Source organism: Hemitrygon akajei, unplaced genomic scaffold (assembly GCF_048418815.1).
Source record: "Hemitrygon akajei unplaced genomic scaffold, sHemAka1.3 Scf000109, whole genome shotgun sequence".
Lineage (NCBI taxonomy): Eukaryota > Metazoa > Chordata > Chondrichthyes > Myliobatiformes > Dasyatidae > Hemitrygon > Hemitrygon akajei.
In genome coordinates, this window is record NW_027331995.1 from 1781171 (window position 1) to 1801915 (window position 20745).

Here is a 20745-nt window from a genome sequence, read left to right on the forward strand (position 1 = left end):
TTCCTGTCCTTTTCAGCGAGTCCTCCTCCCTTTACTCAAACAAGGGTACAATGTATAATGTTATCAACTAATGAGGGTATAATGTATAATGTTATCAACTAATAAGGTTACAATGTATAATTTTATCAGCTCTCAGTGTGTCTCTCTGCAAGCCACAGAGAACTGGGAATGAGCCTGTCTTAGTTAACCGCTGAAGACAGAGTTTACTTAAGTTCAAAAATTCCTATTCAGTCCCAATTATTCTTTTAGTCAGAGGTTGCAGAGGTTCAAAATTATTTTGTTATATATCCTCAATTCCCCAGGAGTGCTCAGGGGAAATACTCATGTTACCTGTGTGTATTATGGCGATGCAGAAGTTGCTGGAGAATTTACAAGGGTGAAGAAGTGGAGTGATATTTGGAAATCTGACATTTTAAAGTGTAATTTAGCAAGCAAACCGCATATGGACAACGTGCAAAAGCTCTGGTGAGAAAAGTTTTCATTACCCGTTACAGGCCTGCTACATAGGTTGTGTGAGAGTGCAGATGAACTTGATCTAACTCAGAGATCAAAGTTCTTATGGACAATGCTTTGCTAGCTGTTAAAATGAATACCTCTCTATATAAAATACTCTGTGCACATGTTGTCACTGGGTAAAAAAATGCACATTACGAGATTTATGTGCCCACTGGTCATTACAAGTTAGAGGGGACATTGGTGGGAAGGTGGGAAGACCTCCAGTGTCCTTGATGCCCTCACCTACAAGATGTGCATCCAGCTGCAGCTTGTAACCCTGCACTTTAAGGAGTTGGAACTTGAAATGGATGAATTCCTGATCATCCAGGAGTTGGAGGGGGTGATAGTCGTCCACAATCAGCTCCTTTGTTTTTGTGCCAGTCAGGGAGAGGTTGTTTTCTGGACACCAATCAGATGTTGTTCAGACCTCAGACAGAGTCAGCAATCAAATGGTTGAGCATGGTGCGATGAATGTGCTGAGCTGTGTATATCACAATGCAAGAAGCATCGTAGGAAAGCCAGATGAGCTCAGGACAGGGAATTACGATATTGTAGCCATCACTGGGACTTGGTTACACCCAACAGTCTGAGAGATTTAGAGGAACAAATTTGTAGAGAGATCACAGACCATGCCAAGAAACAAAGGTTGATTCAGTTGGTGATTTTAACTTCCCAGATATTGACTGGGATTCCCACACTGTGAAAGGACTAGATGGGGTAGAGTTTGTCAAATGTGCCCTTAATCAGGACGTAGAATTCCCGATGTAAAGTGTGCAATAAGCTGTTAGGAAATGATCCAGGGCTGTTGACAGAAATTAGTGATAATAATGCCATGAAATTGAAAGTAAATATGGAAAAAGAGGTCTGGACCACGGGTTGAGATTCTAAACTGGGGAAAGGTCAATTTTGATGGTATCAGAAAGGATCTGACAAGTGTGGTTTGGGACAGGCTGTTTTCTGGCAAAGGAGTACTTGTAAGCGGGAGGCCTTCAGAAGTGAAATTTTGAGGGTGTTGAGTTTGTATGTGCCTGCCAAAATAAAAGTTGAAAGGTAACTGGTGCAGGGAACCTTGGTTCTCAAGAGATGTTGAGGCCCCGGATATTTTGTTCCTCTAAATGCATCAGACTGTTGGGTGCTACCAAGACTCATTAACGACTGACTCATTAATCATCATTCCAATTCCTGAGCTCATTTGACTTTTTTTTTAGTCGTCTTCTGTTGGTACCTAAAAGCTTCCCAATAGTTTTTGCTCTTTTGTTTGCCCTCTCTTTGGCTTTTATGTTGTCTTTTGCTTCTCATTTCAGCCATGGTTGTGTCCTCCTGCCTTTCCAATGCTTCCATGTCTTTCATAAGTATCGATCACTCAGCTCCCGAGTTGCTCCCAGAAACTCCAGCCATTGCTGTTCCATTGTCACTCCTACTTGTTTTCCCTTCGAAGCAAGTTAGACCAGCTTCTCCATCATAGAAGCATGGAGAAGTTCAACACAGAAACAGGCTATTTGGCCCATATAGTCAATGCCAAAAAAACATTTAAGCTGTCTGATGCGTCTACCTGCACCGGGACCATCGCCCTCCATACCCCTACCATCCAGGCTCCCATCCAAACTTCTTTTAAATGGTGAAACCGAGCTCACATTCATCACTTGTGCTGGCATCTCATTCCACACTCTCGCGACCATTTCAGTGAAGGGCTTTTCCACATGTTCCTGTTAAATTTTCACCTTCCCCACTTACCCACGACCTCTGGTTGTCATCCCACCCAACCTCAGTGGAAAGAGCTGCTGGCATTTAACCTATCGTTTCCCTCATAGTTTTGTAGACTTCTAATAAATCCTTAAAGCAATGTATAATTTCCTTGTTTATGTTTAGAGCCTTTTTTTTAGGTGGATAAGATGATGAGGGGCATTGATCGTGTGGATAGTCAGAGGTTTCGTTCCCAGGGCTGAAATGGCTAACACAAGGGGGCATAGTTTTATGGTGCTTTGAAATAGATACCGAGGGAATGTCAGGGGTAAATATTTTTACACGGAGAGTGGTGGGTGTGTAGAGAGTGTTTCAGTTCCTGTGGGACCAGGCACCCATGCAGCTCATTGGGAACAGGGAATAATACCAATGGAGAGAGACAACTGAGCCAGATCACAGGTTGGAGATGGCAGAACTGCCCCTATGTTATAGAGACAGGAAGAGCTTCAGAGAGTTTGATTGGCCAGCACTGTGCCCAGTTAGAAGATGATTTCTCTCTCCAACTTGGGTTGAACTTCACTGTAACAGTGTGATGCCAGAGCACACCTTGATAACTCAAGTGATCTCATCTGAAATGTTGTCCCACACCCATTGATCGATTTTGAAAATCTTTTTACAGGTTAAATATGACAAGGAATTTGTCTCCAGGAAACTCGAACACAACACGCCAGTTTTGCTGTCTCTGTCCAGATATTTAAGAAGAGGAGCAAGAGATTCACTCGATCATCAGAACAACTGGCGTGCCCGTCATTTTAGACGGGGGGAATGCATTCACCTGCTCAGACAGTGGGAACGGATTCACTCGGTCATTTCAACTGAAGGTACATCAGCAAGTTCACACTGGGACAAGGCCATTCACCTGTTGTAAGTGTGAGAAGGGATTCAGTCAGTTATCCCACCTGTGGACACACCAGTCATTTCACACTGGGTAGAGGCTGGTCATTTGCTGAATTTGTGGGGAATGATTCAATCAATCATCTGACTGAATGGCACAACAGCAAGTTCACACTGGCGAGCGGCCGTTCACCTGCTCAGACTGTGGGAAGGGATTCACTTGCTCATCTAAACTGAAGGTACATCAGAGAGCTCACACTGGAGAGAGGCCATTCACCTGCTCAATGTGTGGGAAGGGATTCACTGTAACATCTCACCTACTGAGACACCAGTCAGTTCACACTGGCGAGCGGCCGTTCACCTGCTCAGACTGTGGGAAGGGATTCCCTTGCTCATCTCAACTGAAGATACATCAGCGAGTTCACACTGGAGAGAGGCCATTCACCTGTTCAGTCTGTGGGAAGGGATTTACTCAATCATCCCACCTGCAGTTGCACAGGCCTGTTCACACTGGGGAGAGGCGGTTCACCTGCTCAGACTGTGGGAAGGGATTCACTTCTTCGTCCCAACTGAAGGGACATCAGCGAGTTCACACTGGGGAGAGGCCGTTCACTTGCTTGGACTGTGGGAAGGGATTCAGTTACTCATCCCAACTGAAGGTACATCAGCGAGTTCACACCGGAGAGAGGCCGTTCACCTGCTCAGTCTGTGGGAAGGGATTCACTAAATCATCTCACCTAGTGAGCCACCAGTCAGTTCACACTGGTGAGCGGCCGTTCACCTGCTCAGACTGTGGGAAGGGATTCACTCAGTCATCTAAACTGAAGGTACATCAGCGAGTTCACACTGGGGAGTGGCCATTCACCTGCTCAGTCTGTGGGAAGGGATTCACTTCTTCATCCCAACTGAAGGTACATCAGCGAATTCACACTGGGGAGAGGCCGTTCACCTGCTCGGACTGTGGGAAGGGATTCACTTACTCATCCCAACTAAAGGTACATCAGCGAGTTCACACTGGAGAGAGGCCGTTCACCTGCTCAGTCTGTGGGAAGGGATTCACTTCTTCGTCTAAACTGAAGGTACATCAGAGAGTTCACACTGGGGAGAGGCCGTTCACCTGCTCGGACTGTGGGAAGGGATTCACTTGCTCATCCCAACTGAAGGTACATCAGCGAGTTCACACTGGAGAGCGGCCGTTCACCTGTTCAGAGTGTGGGAAAGGATTCACTCAGTCATCTGAACTGAAGGTACATCAGCGAGTTCACACTGGGGAGAGGCCATTCACCTGCTCGGTGTGTGGGAAGGGATTCACTAAATCATCTCACCTACTGAGCCACCAGTCAGTTCACACTGGCGAGCGGCCGTTCACCTGCTCAGACTGTGGGAAGGGATTCACTTGCTCATCTGAACTGAAGGTACATCAGCGAGTTCACACTGGAGAGAGGCCATTCACCTGCTCAGTCTGTGGGAAGCGATTCACTCAATCATCCCACCTACAGGTGCACAGGTCTGTTCACACTGGGGAGAGGCCGTTCAACTGCTCAGACTGTGGAAAGGGATTCACTTCTTCGTCCCAACTGAAGGTACATCAGCGAGTTCACACTGGGGAGAGGCCGTTCACCTGCTTCGACTGTGGGAAGGGATTCACTTACTCATCCCAACTGAAGGTACATCAGCGAGTTCACACTGGAGAGAGGCCATTCACCTGCTCAGACTGTGGGAAGGGATTCACTTCTTCATCCCAACTGAAGGTACATCAGCGAGTTCACACTGGAGAGAGGCCGTTCACCTGCTCAGACTGTGGGAAGGGATTCACTCAGTCATCTGAACTGAAGGTACATCAGCGAGTTCACACTGGGGAGAGGCCGTTCAGCTGTTCAGTCTGTGGGAAGGGATTCACTAAGTCATCTCACCTACTGAGCCACCAGTCAGTTCACACTGGCGAGCGGCCGTTCACCTGCGCAGACTGTGGGAAGGGATTCACTAAGTCATCTGAACTGAAGGTACATCAGCGAGTTCACACTGGGGAGAGGCCATTCACCTGCTCAGTCTGTGGGAAGGGATTCACTCAGTCATCTAAACTGAAGGTACATCAGCGAGTTCACACTGGAGAGAGGCCATTCACCTGCTCAGTGTGTGAAAAGGGATTCACTCAGTCATCTGAACTGAAGGTACATCAGCGAGTTCACACTGGAGAGAGGCCATTCACCTGCTCAGTGTGTGGGAAGGGATTCACGAAATCATCTCACCTTCTGAGCCACCAGTCAGTTCACACTGGCGAGCGGCCGTTCACCTGCTCAGACTGTGGGAAGGGATTCACTAAGTCATCTGAACTGAAGGTACATCAGCGAGTTCACACTGGGGAGAGGCCATTCACCTGCTCAGTCTGTGGGAAGGGATTCACTCAGTCATCTAAGCTGAATGTACATCAGCGAGTTCACACTGGAGAGAGTCCATTCACCTGCTCAGTGTGTGGGAAGGGATTCACTCAGTCATCTCAGCTGATGATGCACCAGTCAGTTCACACTGGCGAGAGGCCATTCACTTGCTCAGACTGTGGGAAGGGATTCACTTCTTCGTCCCAACTGAAGGTACATCAGCGAGTTCACACTGGATAGAGGCCATTCACCTGCTCAGTGTGTGAAAAGGGATTCACTCAGTCATCTGAACTGAAGGTACATCAGCGAGTTCACACTGGAGAGAGGCCATTCACCTGCTCAGTGTGTGGGAAGGGATTCACGAAATCATCTCACCTTCTGAGCCACCAGTCAGTTCACACTGGCGAGCGGCCGTTCACCTGCTCAGACTGTGGGAAGGGATTCACTAAGTCATCTCACCTACTGAGCCACCAGTCAGTTCACACTGGAGAGAGGCCGTTCACCTGCTCAGACTGTGGGAAGGGATTCACTCAGTCATCTGAACTGAAGGTACATCAGCGAGTTCACACTGGGGAGAGGCCGTTCAGCTGTTCAGTCTGTGGGAAGGGATTCACTAAGTCATCTCACCTACTGAGCCACCAGTCAGTTCACACTGGCGAGCGGCCGTTCACCTGCGCTGACTGTGGGAAGGGATTCACTAAGTCATCTGAACTGAAGGTACATCAGCGAGTTCACACTGGGGAGAGGCCATTCACCTGCTCAGTCTGTGGGAAGGGATTCACTCAGTCATCTAAACTGAAGGTACATCAGCGAGTTCACACTGGAGAGAGGCCATTCACCTGCTCAGTGTGTGAAAAGGGATTCACTCAGTCATCTGAACTGAAGGTACATCAGCGAGTTCACACTGGAGAGAGGCCATTCACCTGCTCAGTGTGTGGGAAGGGATTCACGAAATCATCTCACCTTCTGAGCCACCAGTCAGTTCACACTGGCGAGCGGCCGTTCACCTGCTCAGACTGTGGGAAGGGATTCACTAAGTCATCTGAACTGAAGGTACATCAGCGAGTTCACACTGGGGAGAGGCCATTCACCTGCTCAGTCTGTGGGAAGGGATTCACTCAGTCATCTAAGCTGAATGTACATCAGCGAGTTCACACTGGAGAGAGTCCATTCACCTGCTCAGTGTGTGGGAAGGGATTCACTCAGTCATCTCAGCTGATGATGCACCAGTCAGTTCACACTGGCGAGAGGCCATTCACTTGCTCAGACTGTGGGAAGGGATTCACTTCTTCGTCCCAACTGAAGGTACATCAGCGAGTTCACACTGGATAGAGGCCATTCACCTGCTCAGTGTGTGGGAAGGGATTCACTTCTTCGTCCCAACTGATGGTACATCAGGGAGTTCACACTGGGGAGAGGCCGTTCACCTGCTTGGACTGTGGGAAGGGATTCACTTGCTCATCCCAACTGATGGTACATCAGCGATTTCACACTTGTGAGTGGCCGTTCACCTGCTCAGACTGTGAGTCGGGATTTGCTCTGTCATCTCACCTACTAACACATCGGAGAGTTCACACTAGGGAGAAGCCGTTCACCTGCTCAGACTGTTGGAAGGGATTCACTCAGTCATCTCATCTACAGAGACATCAGTCAGTCCACACTGGGGAGAGGCTGTTCACCTGCTCAGACTGCGGGAAAGGATTCACTCGATCATCCACCCGAATGGCATACCAGCAAGTTCACAGTGGGGAGTGGCCGTTCACCTGCTCAGACTGTGGGAAGGGATTCACTCGATCATCCCACCTACAGAGACATCAGTGTGTTCACACTGGAGAGAGGCCGTTTACCTGCTCAGTGTGTGGAAAGGGATTGACTCAGTCATCTCATCTACAGACACACAGGCGAGTTCACACAGGAGAGAGGCCGATCAGCTGCTGAGACTTTGGGAAGTAATTCTGTCAGCAAAATCAACGAAATGTGCATCATTGAGTTCACAGAGGGGAGAGGCCGTTCACCTGCTGTGAATGTGGGGAGCGATTCACTCAGGTCATTTAACCTTATGTAACTCTTGCTTCAGCTAACAACTTAATATAGGGGGTGATAGCCCCTGAGCTTGGCCAAACCTAAGAAATCTCGTTTGTGTGAATGCTGCAGGATGTGTCCCCTGTTACAAATCAGTACCCCAAAAATAACAAATCGTACACAATCTGCGATTAAACAATTGAGCTACGGTATTTAATTCTTACTTTGACTATAAGATTAGTAAAGGAAACAAAGAAAAGTAAAAGGGCCCTTTCTTTCCATTTGTGTCTTCTCATCTCTCCCTGGCAAAAGACTGTGAAAATCTACCTTCCAGACTCACAGGAAAGAACAATATCTCTCTCATTGGATAGCTAGGCACTCCAAAACCCTGTTATTTCCAGTCATAAGCTAAACATTGCTGCTGCAGAGAAACCATTAGCTCAGCAGTGAAACATAACAGAGAGACCATTACATTAGCAGTGAAATCTCACAGCATGTTACACTTGTGACACACTACCGGGTTCACACTGGGGAGAAAGTTTCAATAAGCTGCATGCTGGATATTTGTCCATCACTGTTGCTAAAGCAATTTTGAGAGTGACTATCAGTGCTGAACTCTGCAATTATTGCTGCTGCTCATCACATCCAGTTCTGGGCATGGGAGGAGTTTCTTCTACTGCATATTCACCTTTAATGGGACTGGAGTTTAATATTGACTGGGGTGGAGTGTGGCCAGTGAAGAAGTGGAGCTTTGAGGCTTTGGCTCAAGTAGTTTTGGCAGATGGATTGTGCAATTAAGATTTGAATAGCTCCTGGAGGCTGCGCCTGTCTGTGAATGGAGTAACAGCAGTTTCTGAGCTGCTCCTAGTTTTGTCCCTTTCCCCCTAGTTTAAACTGAATTTAATATCTTCAGTTGCTGATTCTTGAAGGGGAACAACATATCTTTGAGGAGTGGGAAATACTTGTCTGAACCTAGTGATAAAGGCAACAGGAAAGGAAAGATGCAAAAGGAAGGATCTGATGAAATGCCGTTGTGGGCTGAAGATATGGCTTGGACGCAGTTCATTTAAAGACTAACTTGAAAAGAATAGTAATGAAATGATGTCATTTCTGGGAAAACTTAAGGATCTGGAAGCTCAAGTCACTACACACAAAGAGGAATTGAAGATAATTAAGCAAAAATTGCTTGAAAGTAAAATAAAGTAAAGCTCGTTTGGAATGATATCGAAATAAGATTATAGACCTGGAAACTAGGTCTCGCCGAAGGAATATACAAATTGTTGGGCTGCAGGAAGGAGTTGAAAATGGAGATTTAACTGCTTACATTGGTAAGCTTTTTCATACCTTATTTCTTTCTATACTATCACAGCCGCCTACTGTAGAAAGAGCAGACAGAACTTTTACTTCGAGATCTCAAGATCCAAATAAACCAAGGGCTGTTCTGGTTTGTTCTCATTATTTTAGGATTAAAGGTCAAATAATGTGACAGGCAAGAAAACAGAGTTTTTAGATTTGAGACATCTGAGCTCGGTTTTTATGAAGATTTTTCTAAGGAGGTAATGGAACAAAGATTAAAATTTGCTCTGGTAATGAAACAGGCATATGATAAGAAATTGTTTCCTTCCTTGCGTCACCCAACAAGGATGAAAGTTTTTCCTCCTGATTCTCCTCCTCGTACATTTTGTGATCCTAAAGTTGCACTGCCGTTTGTTTAAACTATAGCTGCTGCGACTGCCGATTGAACTGTCTGGCATATTATCTGCATAATAGCATTTCGGAAAGAAGATTTATGAAGGCTACTTGGACATTTCATTAAGAGACTATTAAAAGAAGATTAGGAGATTTGTTTATTATTGCATATCATTGTTTTTTTTGGTAAGAAGATTTATGGTTCAGCTATGACTGTTTAAATGGTTATTTGGACATTCGACAGAGAAAAAGAACATAAAAGGACTTACTCCTTTAACCTAATATCTGGTTTGATATTTTTTGTGTTTTTTTCTTAATTAACTAACTGGTAGTTTTTCCTACTAATGGGGCTATTTGCTTCTCTTATATATACTTAGCAGAGGTTTCAATTATTTGTATAATATTAGTTTTAAAGATTGTGTTGATCTGTTATTAAACACTATGCTTGTTTTCTCTAGGTAATATGTTTTAGATTTTAATAACTGCTTATTTTTTAAAATTATTTTCAATATATTGGAATGTTTTTAATATAATGAATATTATTGCATCTTATAACTGAATTTAAAGCTTTTTTAGGGGATTTAATGTTAAGTTTAAGATGGAGCTGTTTTTTACTTTTTAAGAGATAACAATTTTTTGGTTTCCTCTTTGTTTAAAAAAAGATTAAATATAAACATGGGATAGTTTGTAGATGCTGGAATGTAAACATTTTCCTTTGTTGAGACTTTGCCGTTCCTCTTACAAGGTCAGTGGTTTTCATTTTTTAACTGGGGGAGGGATAGAGAACCTTTTTTAATCTTTTTTTTCAGACAGACAGCGCAGTCTTGGCTGTGTTTTCTATCATAGGTTTCCTGCTTTTTCTGGGCTGTGGGGGGAGTGGGATGGGGTTAGAATTAGGGTTTTTTTTTCCCATTGGGTGGTTCCGGAGCATGTGTGTTTTCTGTGTGGTTGTATTCTCCATCGCCACCATTTTTGATCATCCCATATTGGTATGTGCTCGGCGCATGTGTAAAGTAGAATAAAATTATAGTATGGAATCTAAGCAGATCAATGTAATATGTTAGAATGTATGTGGTTGAAATCATCTTATCAAATGAAAAAAGACTTTTAAAATCATTAATCGATTTCAACATGATACAATTTTTGCCCAGGAGACACATATCAGGGCGGGAGATCAAAACAGGTTTTTTGGATCATGGAAGAGTTTGCAATTTCACTCCACTTCTCAAAGTAAAACTAAGGGAGTGTCTATTTTTATTAAATCCAATATTTCATTCATTCAAGAGGACATTAAGTCAGATTCTGTTGTCGATTTTTAATTGTTAAAGGAGTAATTTGTAACAGAAAAGCTGTTTTGGTCAATTTGTATGGTCCTAACAGATGATTTTTTTAAAAAAAAATGTATTTGCTTTACTGCCTCATTTAAATGAATATATGTTGATAATGGGCGGGGCTTTTAACTTGTTTAAATCCTTTGATTGACAAGAGCTCAACCAACCAGCAACTTCCAAATCACTCCGCATTACTTATTGATTCCTTTTTGACTGATTTTCGGATTGATTGAGTTATGCAGGTATTTACACCCTGATGATAGAGAATATTCTTTTTTGTCACATGTTTATAGAAAATATTCAAGGATCGATTATATTATAGTTGACCCTTACTTCTTGCCTAGTGTTAAGAATTGTGAATATGACACTATCGCTGTATCTGCTCATGCAGCTTTCAGTGTGTCTTTCGAATTTGATGATGCCATCCTTGCCCACCCACCTTGGCGCCTGTCTCAGACATCATTGCAGAATTCAGACTTTGTTAGCTTCATTGAAAACCAGGTAAAATAATTTTTTTCTTTTTAATGTTATAGGGGGTATGTCTAAATTAATCATATGGGATACATTTAAACCATTTTTAGGTGGTCAGATCATTTCTTATTCTGCTAACCTGAAAAAACAAACTAAAGTAGAATTAGATCAGATTACCAAACAAGTTAAACACTTAGATATTATTTATGCGATTTCCCCTAATATTGACATTTAAACACAGGATGGAACTTCAATCACAATATAATTTATTATTAACTCTTCCTATTGAAGGCTATTTGCTTAAGCTAAAAAGTCAATTTTATATGTTTTGAGATAAAAATAACAAACTGCTTGCATCTCAATTAAAAATGGCCAGAGCTAAAAGGCAAATTTTGAAAATCTGTAGGAAAGATGGTACCCTGGCTTGGGAATATGAAGACATTAATAAGATTTTTCAAGATTTTTATACAACTTTATAAAACTCAATTTCCAGTAGATTCTTCTAAAATTATTTTATTTTACGAAGGATTGTTTTTCCTCGAATTTCTGTTAAGGGTCAAAAAACTCTTGATGCCCAAATTACCGAAGCCAAAATTCATAAAGCTATTTTTTCAATGCCATCTGGTAAGGCCCCTGGACTTGATGGGTACCCTGTAGAATTTTATAAAAAAATTGGATTGTGCCTATTTCATTTTTGAATGTTGATGCTCAGATCCTGTCAAAGATAATGGCCAATTGGTTGGAAAATTTTTGGGTAAAGTTATTTTTAAAGATCAAACAGGCTTTATAGACAGCCGTTATTCCTTTTCAAATGTTTGGAGATTATTTAACATTATATACCCATCTTCTTTTAAAACTCCATCATGTGTCTTCTCTTTCGATGCTGAAAAAGCGTTCGATTGAGTTGCATGGAAATATTTATTTAATGTTTTAGAGAAATTTGGTTTTGGTGTTAATTTAAATAATTGGATTAGAATGATATATAAAACTCCTATTGCCTCTGTTATTACTAATAATTGTAGATCTCTTTTTTCAGCTTTCACGGAGGACAAGACAAGGTTGTCTATTAAGTCCTTTGTTATTTAACTTAAAATTAGAATCCCTTGGTATCACTCTTCGTGAAGGTAAAGATATTCATGGGATTCTTGTGAATGAGATTTCTCTTTACGCTGACGATTTTCTGGTTTATGTATCTAATCCCGAGGAATCTCCCTGCCTTGTTAAAATTATTTAATGAATTTGGAGGTTTTTAAGGATATAAAATAAATTTTAATAAAAATGAACTGTTTCCTTTAAATGAATCTGTTTCTATATATGGTAATACTCCGTTCAACATTATGGATTCTTTTAGATATTTGTGTGTTATAATCTCTAAAAAAAATAAGGATCTTTACAAAGCTAATTTTGTTCCCTGAGTAGATTCTATGAAGTATTTATTTAGTGGATGGAACCCACTTACATTTTCACTTGTTGGTCACATCCATATAGTCAAAAAGCTGATTTTACCAAAATTGTTATATTTATTTCAGAATATCCCTGTTTTTTTGATGAAGATGTTTTTTGATCAGATTGATTCTATTATCTCATCTTTTATATGGAATGATAAAAGACCAAGAATTAGTAAATGTCACTTACAAAAATTGAAAAAGGATGGAGGTCTTACTTCACCTAATTTAAGAATGTATTACTGGGCTGTTAATGTGCAATATATGTCCTTTTGGTTGCACTGGGTTGATAAGAATGAACGGCCAATTTGGGTAGATTTGGAATTGAAAGCTGAGAAACAGTTTTATTTAACCTCGTTATTGGGAGCTGCTTTACAATTAGCTATACAATTAGCTAAAGTTGCTAATTTAAATTTATACCCTGTGATTAAGTATTCTTTACAAATTTGGCTCCAGTTCCATAATTTTTTAATCTTAAAAAATTTAAACTTTGTAGTTTAATTTATTATAATTTTTTAAAGCATTCTTTGAGTGATCCAATTTTTTTACTTTGGAAAATAAAGGTATTAATTCTTTTTTGGATCTATTTAAAGAAGATAGACAATTAGTTGATAAATATTCTCTTTCGTACTCACACTTTTTACAATACCTTCAAGTTAGACATTTCTTACAAAAACATTTAACTAATTTTCCTTACATATTGAATGCCGGCTTGTTAGGTACTATTACAAGTATGAACCCTTTGATGAAGGGTTCCATTGGAAGAATTTATAAATTACTATCACAATGGGATAAGTGTCCTTTATTTAAGATTAAACAAGATTGGAACTTAATTTGACTTTTATGACGGAGGACTGGACATGGGTTCTGAAGTTGGTTAATTCTTCTTCGATTTGTGCTAGTCATGCACTGATACAATTTAAAGTTGTACATCATTGCTATTTGACGAAGGAGAGATTGTCTAAAATGTTTCCTGATGTTGATAGTTATTGTGATAGATGTAAAACTGAGACAGCTACACTGACACACATGTGTCAGTCTTGTTCTACACTGGAACAGTTCTGGAAGTCAGTTTTTTTCTACAATTTCTAAAGCACTTAAAATTAATTTACAACCTAACAAATTAACTGTACTTTTTGAATAATTCCTCAAAATATCCAAGCTATTTCTTTGTCTGACCAACATGTTATTGCGTTTGTTACATTGATAGCTAGGAGGGCAATTCTGTTGAAGTGGAAAGATACGTCGGCTCCCACTCTGTTACAATGGTTCTTCCAAGTGATGCTATGTCTTAGTTTGGAGAAAATTAGAAGTTGAACCTTTGAACCTGTGTTTGATTTTGAGAAAAAAAGGGGTTCATTTTCTCGTTATTACCATTTGAGTTCATTGATAATTTTCTCCACGATCTAATTGTATTTTTTTTTCTTGCTGGCGGTTTGATGGTTATCTTTAGAAGCTTTTTGTATGACGCATGGCTCCGGGGTTGAGTTCTTAATATTTTTTTTCCTCACTTTTCTTTGCTTTAGTGTTTTTTTTTTCCTTTTCTTTTTTTGTGTCACCATATTTTTCAATCTTTAAAACAATGTTTTTTTTTCCTTGACACATTGTAAGTGTTATTTACTTCGATGTACTCTTGTTATTTTGGACAATAATAATGAAAAGATTTGAATAGATCAGACTCCGCAGAAAGCAGCTGATTGGGCTGTCGAGGTCAGGTGACCAAGCCGTCTGATTGGGCAATCGGAAATTGAATAGCTCAACAAACAAATAAAAAGAGGGGTAGCTCAAGCGGAGTGGCCAGTGAGTGAGTGGGGCCAGAGCAGCAGTGGAGCTTTGAGGCTTTGACTCGAAAGGTTTTGGCGAGCAGAGGCGGAGGACGAACTTGCTCCTAGTGGGTAAGGCCGGGTAAGGTTCTTTAATTAATTTAATTAACTTAGGAGTTGTTGATGGAGGCAGTGGATAGGGCAGTCCAGTGCTCCGATTGTAGGATGTAGGAGTCAGGGACAGCACAATTGTCTCTGATGACTACACCAGCAAGAGAAGCAACCAGTTTCAGCTCTTGTCAAACCGAGTTAGGGAACTGGAGCTGGATGAACTTCGGATCATTCGGGAGGCAGGGGCAGTAATAGATCGAAGTTTCAGGGAGACAGTCTCCCCTAAAAGTCAGGAGACAGGGAACTAATTGGGTGACTGTCCGGAGAGGGAGGGGGAATAGACAGAGAGCGCAGAGCACCCTTGTGGCCGTTCCCATCAACAGTAAGTTTACTGTTTTGGATATTGTTGGTGGGGATGACCTACCAGGGACAAGTTGTAGTGGTTGTGTCTCTGGCACAGTGACTGGCCCCTTTGCTGAGAAAGGAAGGAGGGAAAAGAGGAGAGCAGTAGTGATTGGGGATTCTTTAGTTGGGGGGACAGATAAGTGGTTCTGTGGGAAAGATCGAGAATCCTCGATGGTGTGTTGCCTCCCTGGTGCCAGGGTCCATGATATCTTGGATCGAGTTCTCGGTATTCTCAGGAAAGAGGGTGAGCAGCCAGCTGTGGTCCGAGTGGGGACCAATGACATAGATAGGAGTAGGGATGAGGTCCTGAAGAAGGAATATAGAGAGTTAATATAAAAGTTAAAAAGCAAGGGTGGTAATCTCAGGATTGCTGCCTGTGCCACGAGGCAGAGAGGGGAGGAACTGGAAGTCATGGCAGTTGAATGAGTGGCTGAAGAGTTGGTGCAGGGGACCGGGGTTCAGACTTCTGGAACATTGGGATCTCTTCTGGGAAAGGTCTGACCTGCACAAAGTGGACCGGCTGCACATGAACTGGAAAGGGACCTGGCGGCCAGGTTTGTTAGAGCTGTTGGAGAGGGTATAAACTGGTTTGGCAGGGGGTGGGAATCAGAATGTGAGTGCAGAGATTAGGGTACAAGGACAAGGGCATGATGCTATGTGTTCTGAGTTAGTGAGGTAGGACAGGCAGGCGATAAAACATAAATGTAGCCACTTAGAGGGGTTGAAATGTGTCTATTTCAATGCTTAGAGTATTAGGGATAAAATGGATGAACTTAGAGCATGGATCAGTATGTGGAGTTATGACACTGGCCGTTACTGAAACCTGGCTGAGGAAGGACAGCATTGGCTGATGGAGGTACCGAGGTTGAGGTGTTTTAAAAGGAATAGGATGGGAGGTAGAAAGGGGGGGGGGGGCGGGGGGAAGTAGCATTACTGGTCAGGGATAGTTTCACGTCTATAGAAAGGGAGGACGTGTTCATTGAGTCGGTCAGGGTGGAAGTCAGAAATAGGAAAGGAACAATCACGTGTGCTGGGAGTAGTCTATATGCCCCCAAATAGCCCTCGGGTCACCGAGGAGCAGATAAGCAGGCAGATTTTAGAATGGTGCAGGAAATACAGGGTTGTAGTTATGGGTGATTTCAACTTCCCTCATATTGACTGACACCACCTGACTGCAAGGGGGATAGATGGGGCTGAATTTGTCAGGTGTGTTCAAGAAGGATTCCTGATACAGTATGTGGACCGGCTGATGAGAGGAGAAGCCATACTGGATCGAGTTCTAGGTAATGAACCTGATCAGGTGGCAGAGCATTTTGGTGAGAGTGACCTCAACTCCCTTGGCTTCAGCATTGCTATGGAAAAGGATAAAAACAGGCAATGGGAAAGTGCGTAACTGGGGAATGGCGAACTGAAGGGATGAGGCGGGAACTAGCGGGAGTAAATTGGAAACAGATTTTCAAAGGTGAAAGCACAGAAGTAACGTGAAGAAAGTTTAAGGAACACTTGTGCTGGGTTCAGGATAGGTTTGTCCCACTGAGCCAAGGAAAAAGTGGTAGGAAAAGGGAACCATGGCTGCCAAAACATGTGAGGCAACTCGTCAAGAGAAAGAAGAAAGCATATGTTAGAAAGAAGAAGCAGGAAGCAGGAGAGGCTCATGAGAAATATAGGATAGCTAGGAAGGAGCTTAAGAAAGGATTTAGGAGAGCTTGAAGGGGGCATAAAAAGGCCTTGGCATCTAGGATTAAGGAAAACCCCAAGGTGTTCTATGCGTATGTGAAGAGCAACGATGACAAGAATGAAGATGGGGCCGCAAAAGGATAAAGAGGTCAACATGTGCCTGGAGGCGCAGGAGGTTGGAGAGTTACTAAATGGATACTTTGCTTCAGTATTCATAAGTGAAAAGGATCTTGATCAGGGTGAGGTCGAAATAGAACAGGCCTGTGTGCTGGAGAATGTGGAGATTAAGGAAGAAGAAGTGTTGGATCTTCTTAAAAACCACAAATCCCCAGGTCCAGGCGAGATATACCCCAGGTTGCTGTGGCAAGTGAGAGAAGAGATCGCTGGAGCAGTAGCTATGAACTTTGAATCCTCTTTGGCTGCAGGGGAGGTGCCGAAGGATTGGAAAACGGCTAATGTAGTTTCCTTGTTAAAAAAGGTAACAGAGAAACCTGGTGAGACCTGGTATAGACCGGTGAGTCTTACGTCGGTGGTCTGCAAACCATTGGAAAGGATTATTAAGGATAGGATCTACCAGCATTTGGAGAAGTACAGTCTACTCAAGGATAGTCAACATGGCTTTATGAAGGGAAGATCGTGCCTCACGGGCCCAATTGAGTTTTTTGAAGAGGTAACAAAATAAATTGATGAGGGTAGGGCGGTAGATGTCGTTTACATCGATTTTAACAGGGCATTTGAGAAGGTACCCCGCGAGAGACTCATCCAGAAAGTCATGAGGCATGGGATCAGTGGATCCTTGCTGTTTGGATAAAAAAATGGTTACCGGAGGAAAGCAGGGGTTAGTTGTGGAACGAACGTATTCCGCCTGGAGGTCGGTGACTAGTGGAGTGCTGCAAGGATCAGTCCTAGGACCACTGCTCTTTGTGATGTGTATAAATGACCTGGCTGAAGACGCAGGAGGATGGGTGAGTAAGTTTGGGAATAACACGAAGATTGGAGGAGTTATGGATGGAGCTGTAGGTTGTCGAAGGTTACAAGAGGGTATGTACAGGATGCAGAGTTGGCCAGAATAGTGGCAGATGGAGTTCAATCCGATTAAGTGTGCGGTGATGCATTTCAGAAGGACAAATCAGAAGGCTGAGTACAGGGTTAATGGTCGGTTACTTAAGAGTGTGGATGAACAGAGGGACATTGGGGTTCAAATCCATTCATCCCTCACGGTCGCTGCACAGATTAATAGAATAATTAAGAAGGCCTATGGGATGCTAGGCTTCTTTAATAGGGGGATTGATTTCAAGAGTAGAGAGGTCATGTTGCAACTCTACTAAACTTTGGTGAGACTACACTTAGGGTATTGTTTTCCATTCTGGTCACCTCATTATAGGAAGGATGTGGAAGCTATGGAGAGGGTGCAGAGGAGATTCACAGGGACATTGCCTGGATTGGAAAACAAGTGTTATGAGGCATGGTTAGCAGAGCTGGGACTTTTTTCTTTGGAGCATAGAAGGATGAGAGGGGTCTTTATAGAGGTCTACATGATTATGAGAGGCATAGATAAGGTGCTAGCCAGTACCTGTTTCCCAGGGCACGAATAGCAAACACCAGAGGGCATACATACACAGTTAACTTAAGGGAGAGAGGTTTATGGGAGACATCAGGGGTATTTGTTTTTTACACAGAGGGTTGTGAGTGCCTGGAATGACTTGCCAGGGATTGTGGTGGAGGCTAAAACATTAGGGGTATTTAAGTGCCTCTTGCACAGGCAAATGGATGAAAGAAATATATGGTTTGGCTCAAAATCGAGCGCCGAAGGGTTTGTATTGTGCTGTCTTATCTTAGTGTCTTCTAGTGTCATTTACAATCGGTGTCCACGTACTTGCCATTGGTGCCTGTTAGTGCCCTTGGAATTCCGGGGCTTAGTACTGATAAGTACCCATACAATTTTCGTTGAAGCTGGCATTTATGGAAGCAGATGTTGGAGTAACTGAGACTATGGAAACGGATGGAACTTTTTATTCTTGTGAGAAGGTTCCAAGGAGCAAGCAAAGAGAGAAGTAGAGAGAACTTTTTGAACACCTTGTCCATTCACCATGTGTTCAGAGCTGCTTTTTAGAAGGTGCAAGTTCCTGCTAAGTAGGATGATGAGCGGAAAGGAGGAACTGTGAGGTGCATCCTGTCTAAACCTGTCATGTTACGTTCTGGGAGCAACTAGAGCGACCGGAAACCCTACATTTGCTGAAATGTTCGAGGAATGGAAATGGAGATTAACTGATAACGTGTTGGAACGCGAAGACGCCTTTTCCACTGGCAGTTCTGAGTTTGATTTCTCCAAGCGTACTTGCCACAGTATTAGAGCAACCGAGGGCATCCCTTTCCGAGAGAGGTCTCGCCGATTGGTTCCAGCGGGGGTTCCTGACATGCATCCGCAGCTGATGAAACAGAGGGAAGCTGAGTTTTGTCATGGAGCAGGAGCGCCTAAGCAGCCGGGAGACACGAGTGATAGACACGGGGAGAGACGGTCCCGTAGTCAGCTGGGTGACACGAGTGATAGAGACTGTCCAAGGGGTGATTTGATGCGCGAACCACTCACTCTCCTGAATTCCCCTGAGTAGAGATGCAGAACCATCACATGCTTCTCGCATGACAAAGCTTTCAACACGGGAATAATTTTCTAAACCACCTCTGAACCGTCTCCAGTGACAACACAACCTGTCTCAGACAAGGGGCTCCAAACTGCTCACAGTACTCAAGGTAAGGCCTCATCAGTGCATTTTAAACCCTGAAAATTCCATCGCTGCATCCATACTCCATTCCTCTGGAAATGATCGCCAACATCGCATTGGCCTTCCTCACCACTTTCGCAACATGCATATTTACCTTCCGGGAATGCTGGACGAACAACGTTGAGTCCTTTTGCACCGCAGATTTTTCCAATTTTCTCTACGATTAGAAAATAGTCTTCCATTTTATTTCTTCTGCTCAAGTGCAGCACCATACATTTCGTGCCTGTGTTTTATGTCTGCCACTTCTTTGCCCATTTTCCTCATCTTCCTCTGTCATTTTGGAGACTTTCTACTTCCTCCAGATTTCCTGCACCTCCACCAATCTTCATCTGGACCGCAAACCTGTCTGTATGATCAGCAATTCCAGCATCCAAGTCATTAACATATAAAATAAGAGTATTCATCTATCAGTTGTAATGTACCCTGCTGTTCTGTTAAATATTATGCTACCTCAATTGCTACTGTCTGGACGTTTAATCTAATACGCTTATTTTGTCCAGATTTTATTTTTATAACTTTTGAAATCATATTTACTATCTGTATTAAGTGTTTCAACTTTACGTGAATAATTTCAAATCGTGCATATTCGATCCTCTGTCAATGTGTAATTCATCTGGTTGTCTCTGAGAGAGGTTAAATCTAAACAAACTCCAGTGAGCTTCATGGTCGCCCTGGATTATTGTGTAAAATAACAATTAATATTGCTATTATCATTATTCTTTCACTTGACTTTGCACAGATTGCTGTATTGTACACATTGAGTGTTTTGACCGTCCTGTTAGTGCGGCCCTTCATGGATTTTATTGTGTTTCTTGGATGCCCGCAGGAATGTCAATCCCATTGCTGCAAATGGTGATATATGTATATAGATATGCTGTGATGCAAAATTTACTTTCTGCTCTGAACTTTGAATCAATTGGGCCGCAGGCTATTTTCCATGCTGTACGACTTAAAATATCTGCATTGCAAAACAAGGAAGAGTGGCCTGTTAAACAACGGAAAGTGAATATAATCCAGTCCGGAATGATCAATCCGATATTCCCAAATGCAGAAAGGTATTAAACACACGTTATGGAGCTCCACGGCAGATGTACGCTTAAGAACGACAATGTAAAATGCCGTTTCGATATAGAGACCAACAACGTGTTTGAATGGCCCCAATGTCATTCTGTCCAAACAACAGCCACGGTTAAGAAGGTGACACAGACACTCTTCAACGAGGCCTTTTTCTCATCAAACTCATGTAACCCGTTGTTCTGCTCTCTGTTGTGACTAAAACAAAATCTTTATCTTAATTGCGTCTTTCTCATACTCCCAAACAGACTACGCTTTGATCGCTGCAGTAAAATTACAGTGATTGCATTATAAATAATAGCACGTGAAAAACAGAGTATTTGCCAGGAGTGGGGTTCGAACCCACGCGTTGGAGACCAGAACACTCGCGTTTACTAGGAAGCGACTTACTCGCCTTAAGTCTGGCGCCTCAGACCACTCGGCCACCCTGACATCCCCTGCAGCACTCTCTCCACATGCCAGATAAACATCTGTATTTCAGAATATTATGAATGACTGCTTTGATGAGAGGGTCTCAGATTGCC

The 20745-nt window shown here is 42.8% G+C and overlaps 1 protein-coding gene across 1 annotated transcript; it reads left to right on the forward strand.

The window, feature by feature from the left end:
• Positions 1-3139: 3139 nt before the first annotated feature.
• On the forward strand, positions 3140-6848 carry LOC140723334 (uncharacterized). The gene is given in 1 exon segment (XM_073037929.1): positions 3140-6848. A coding segment is annotated over 1 exon segment (3558 nt). The 5' UTR covers positions 3140-3224; the 3' UTR covers positions 6783-6848.
• Positions 6849-20745: the final 13897 nt, after the last annotated feature.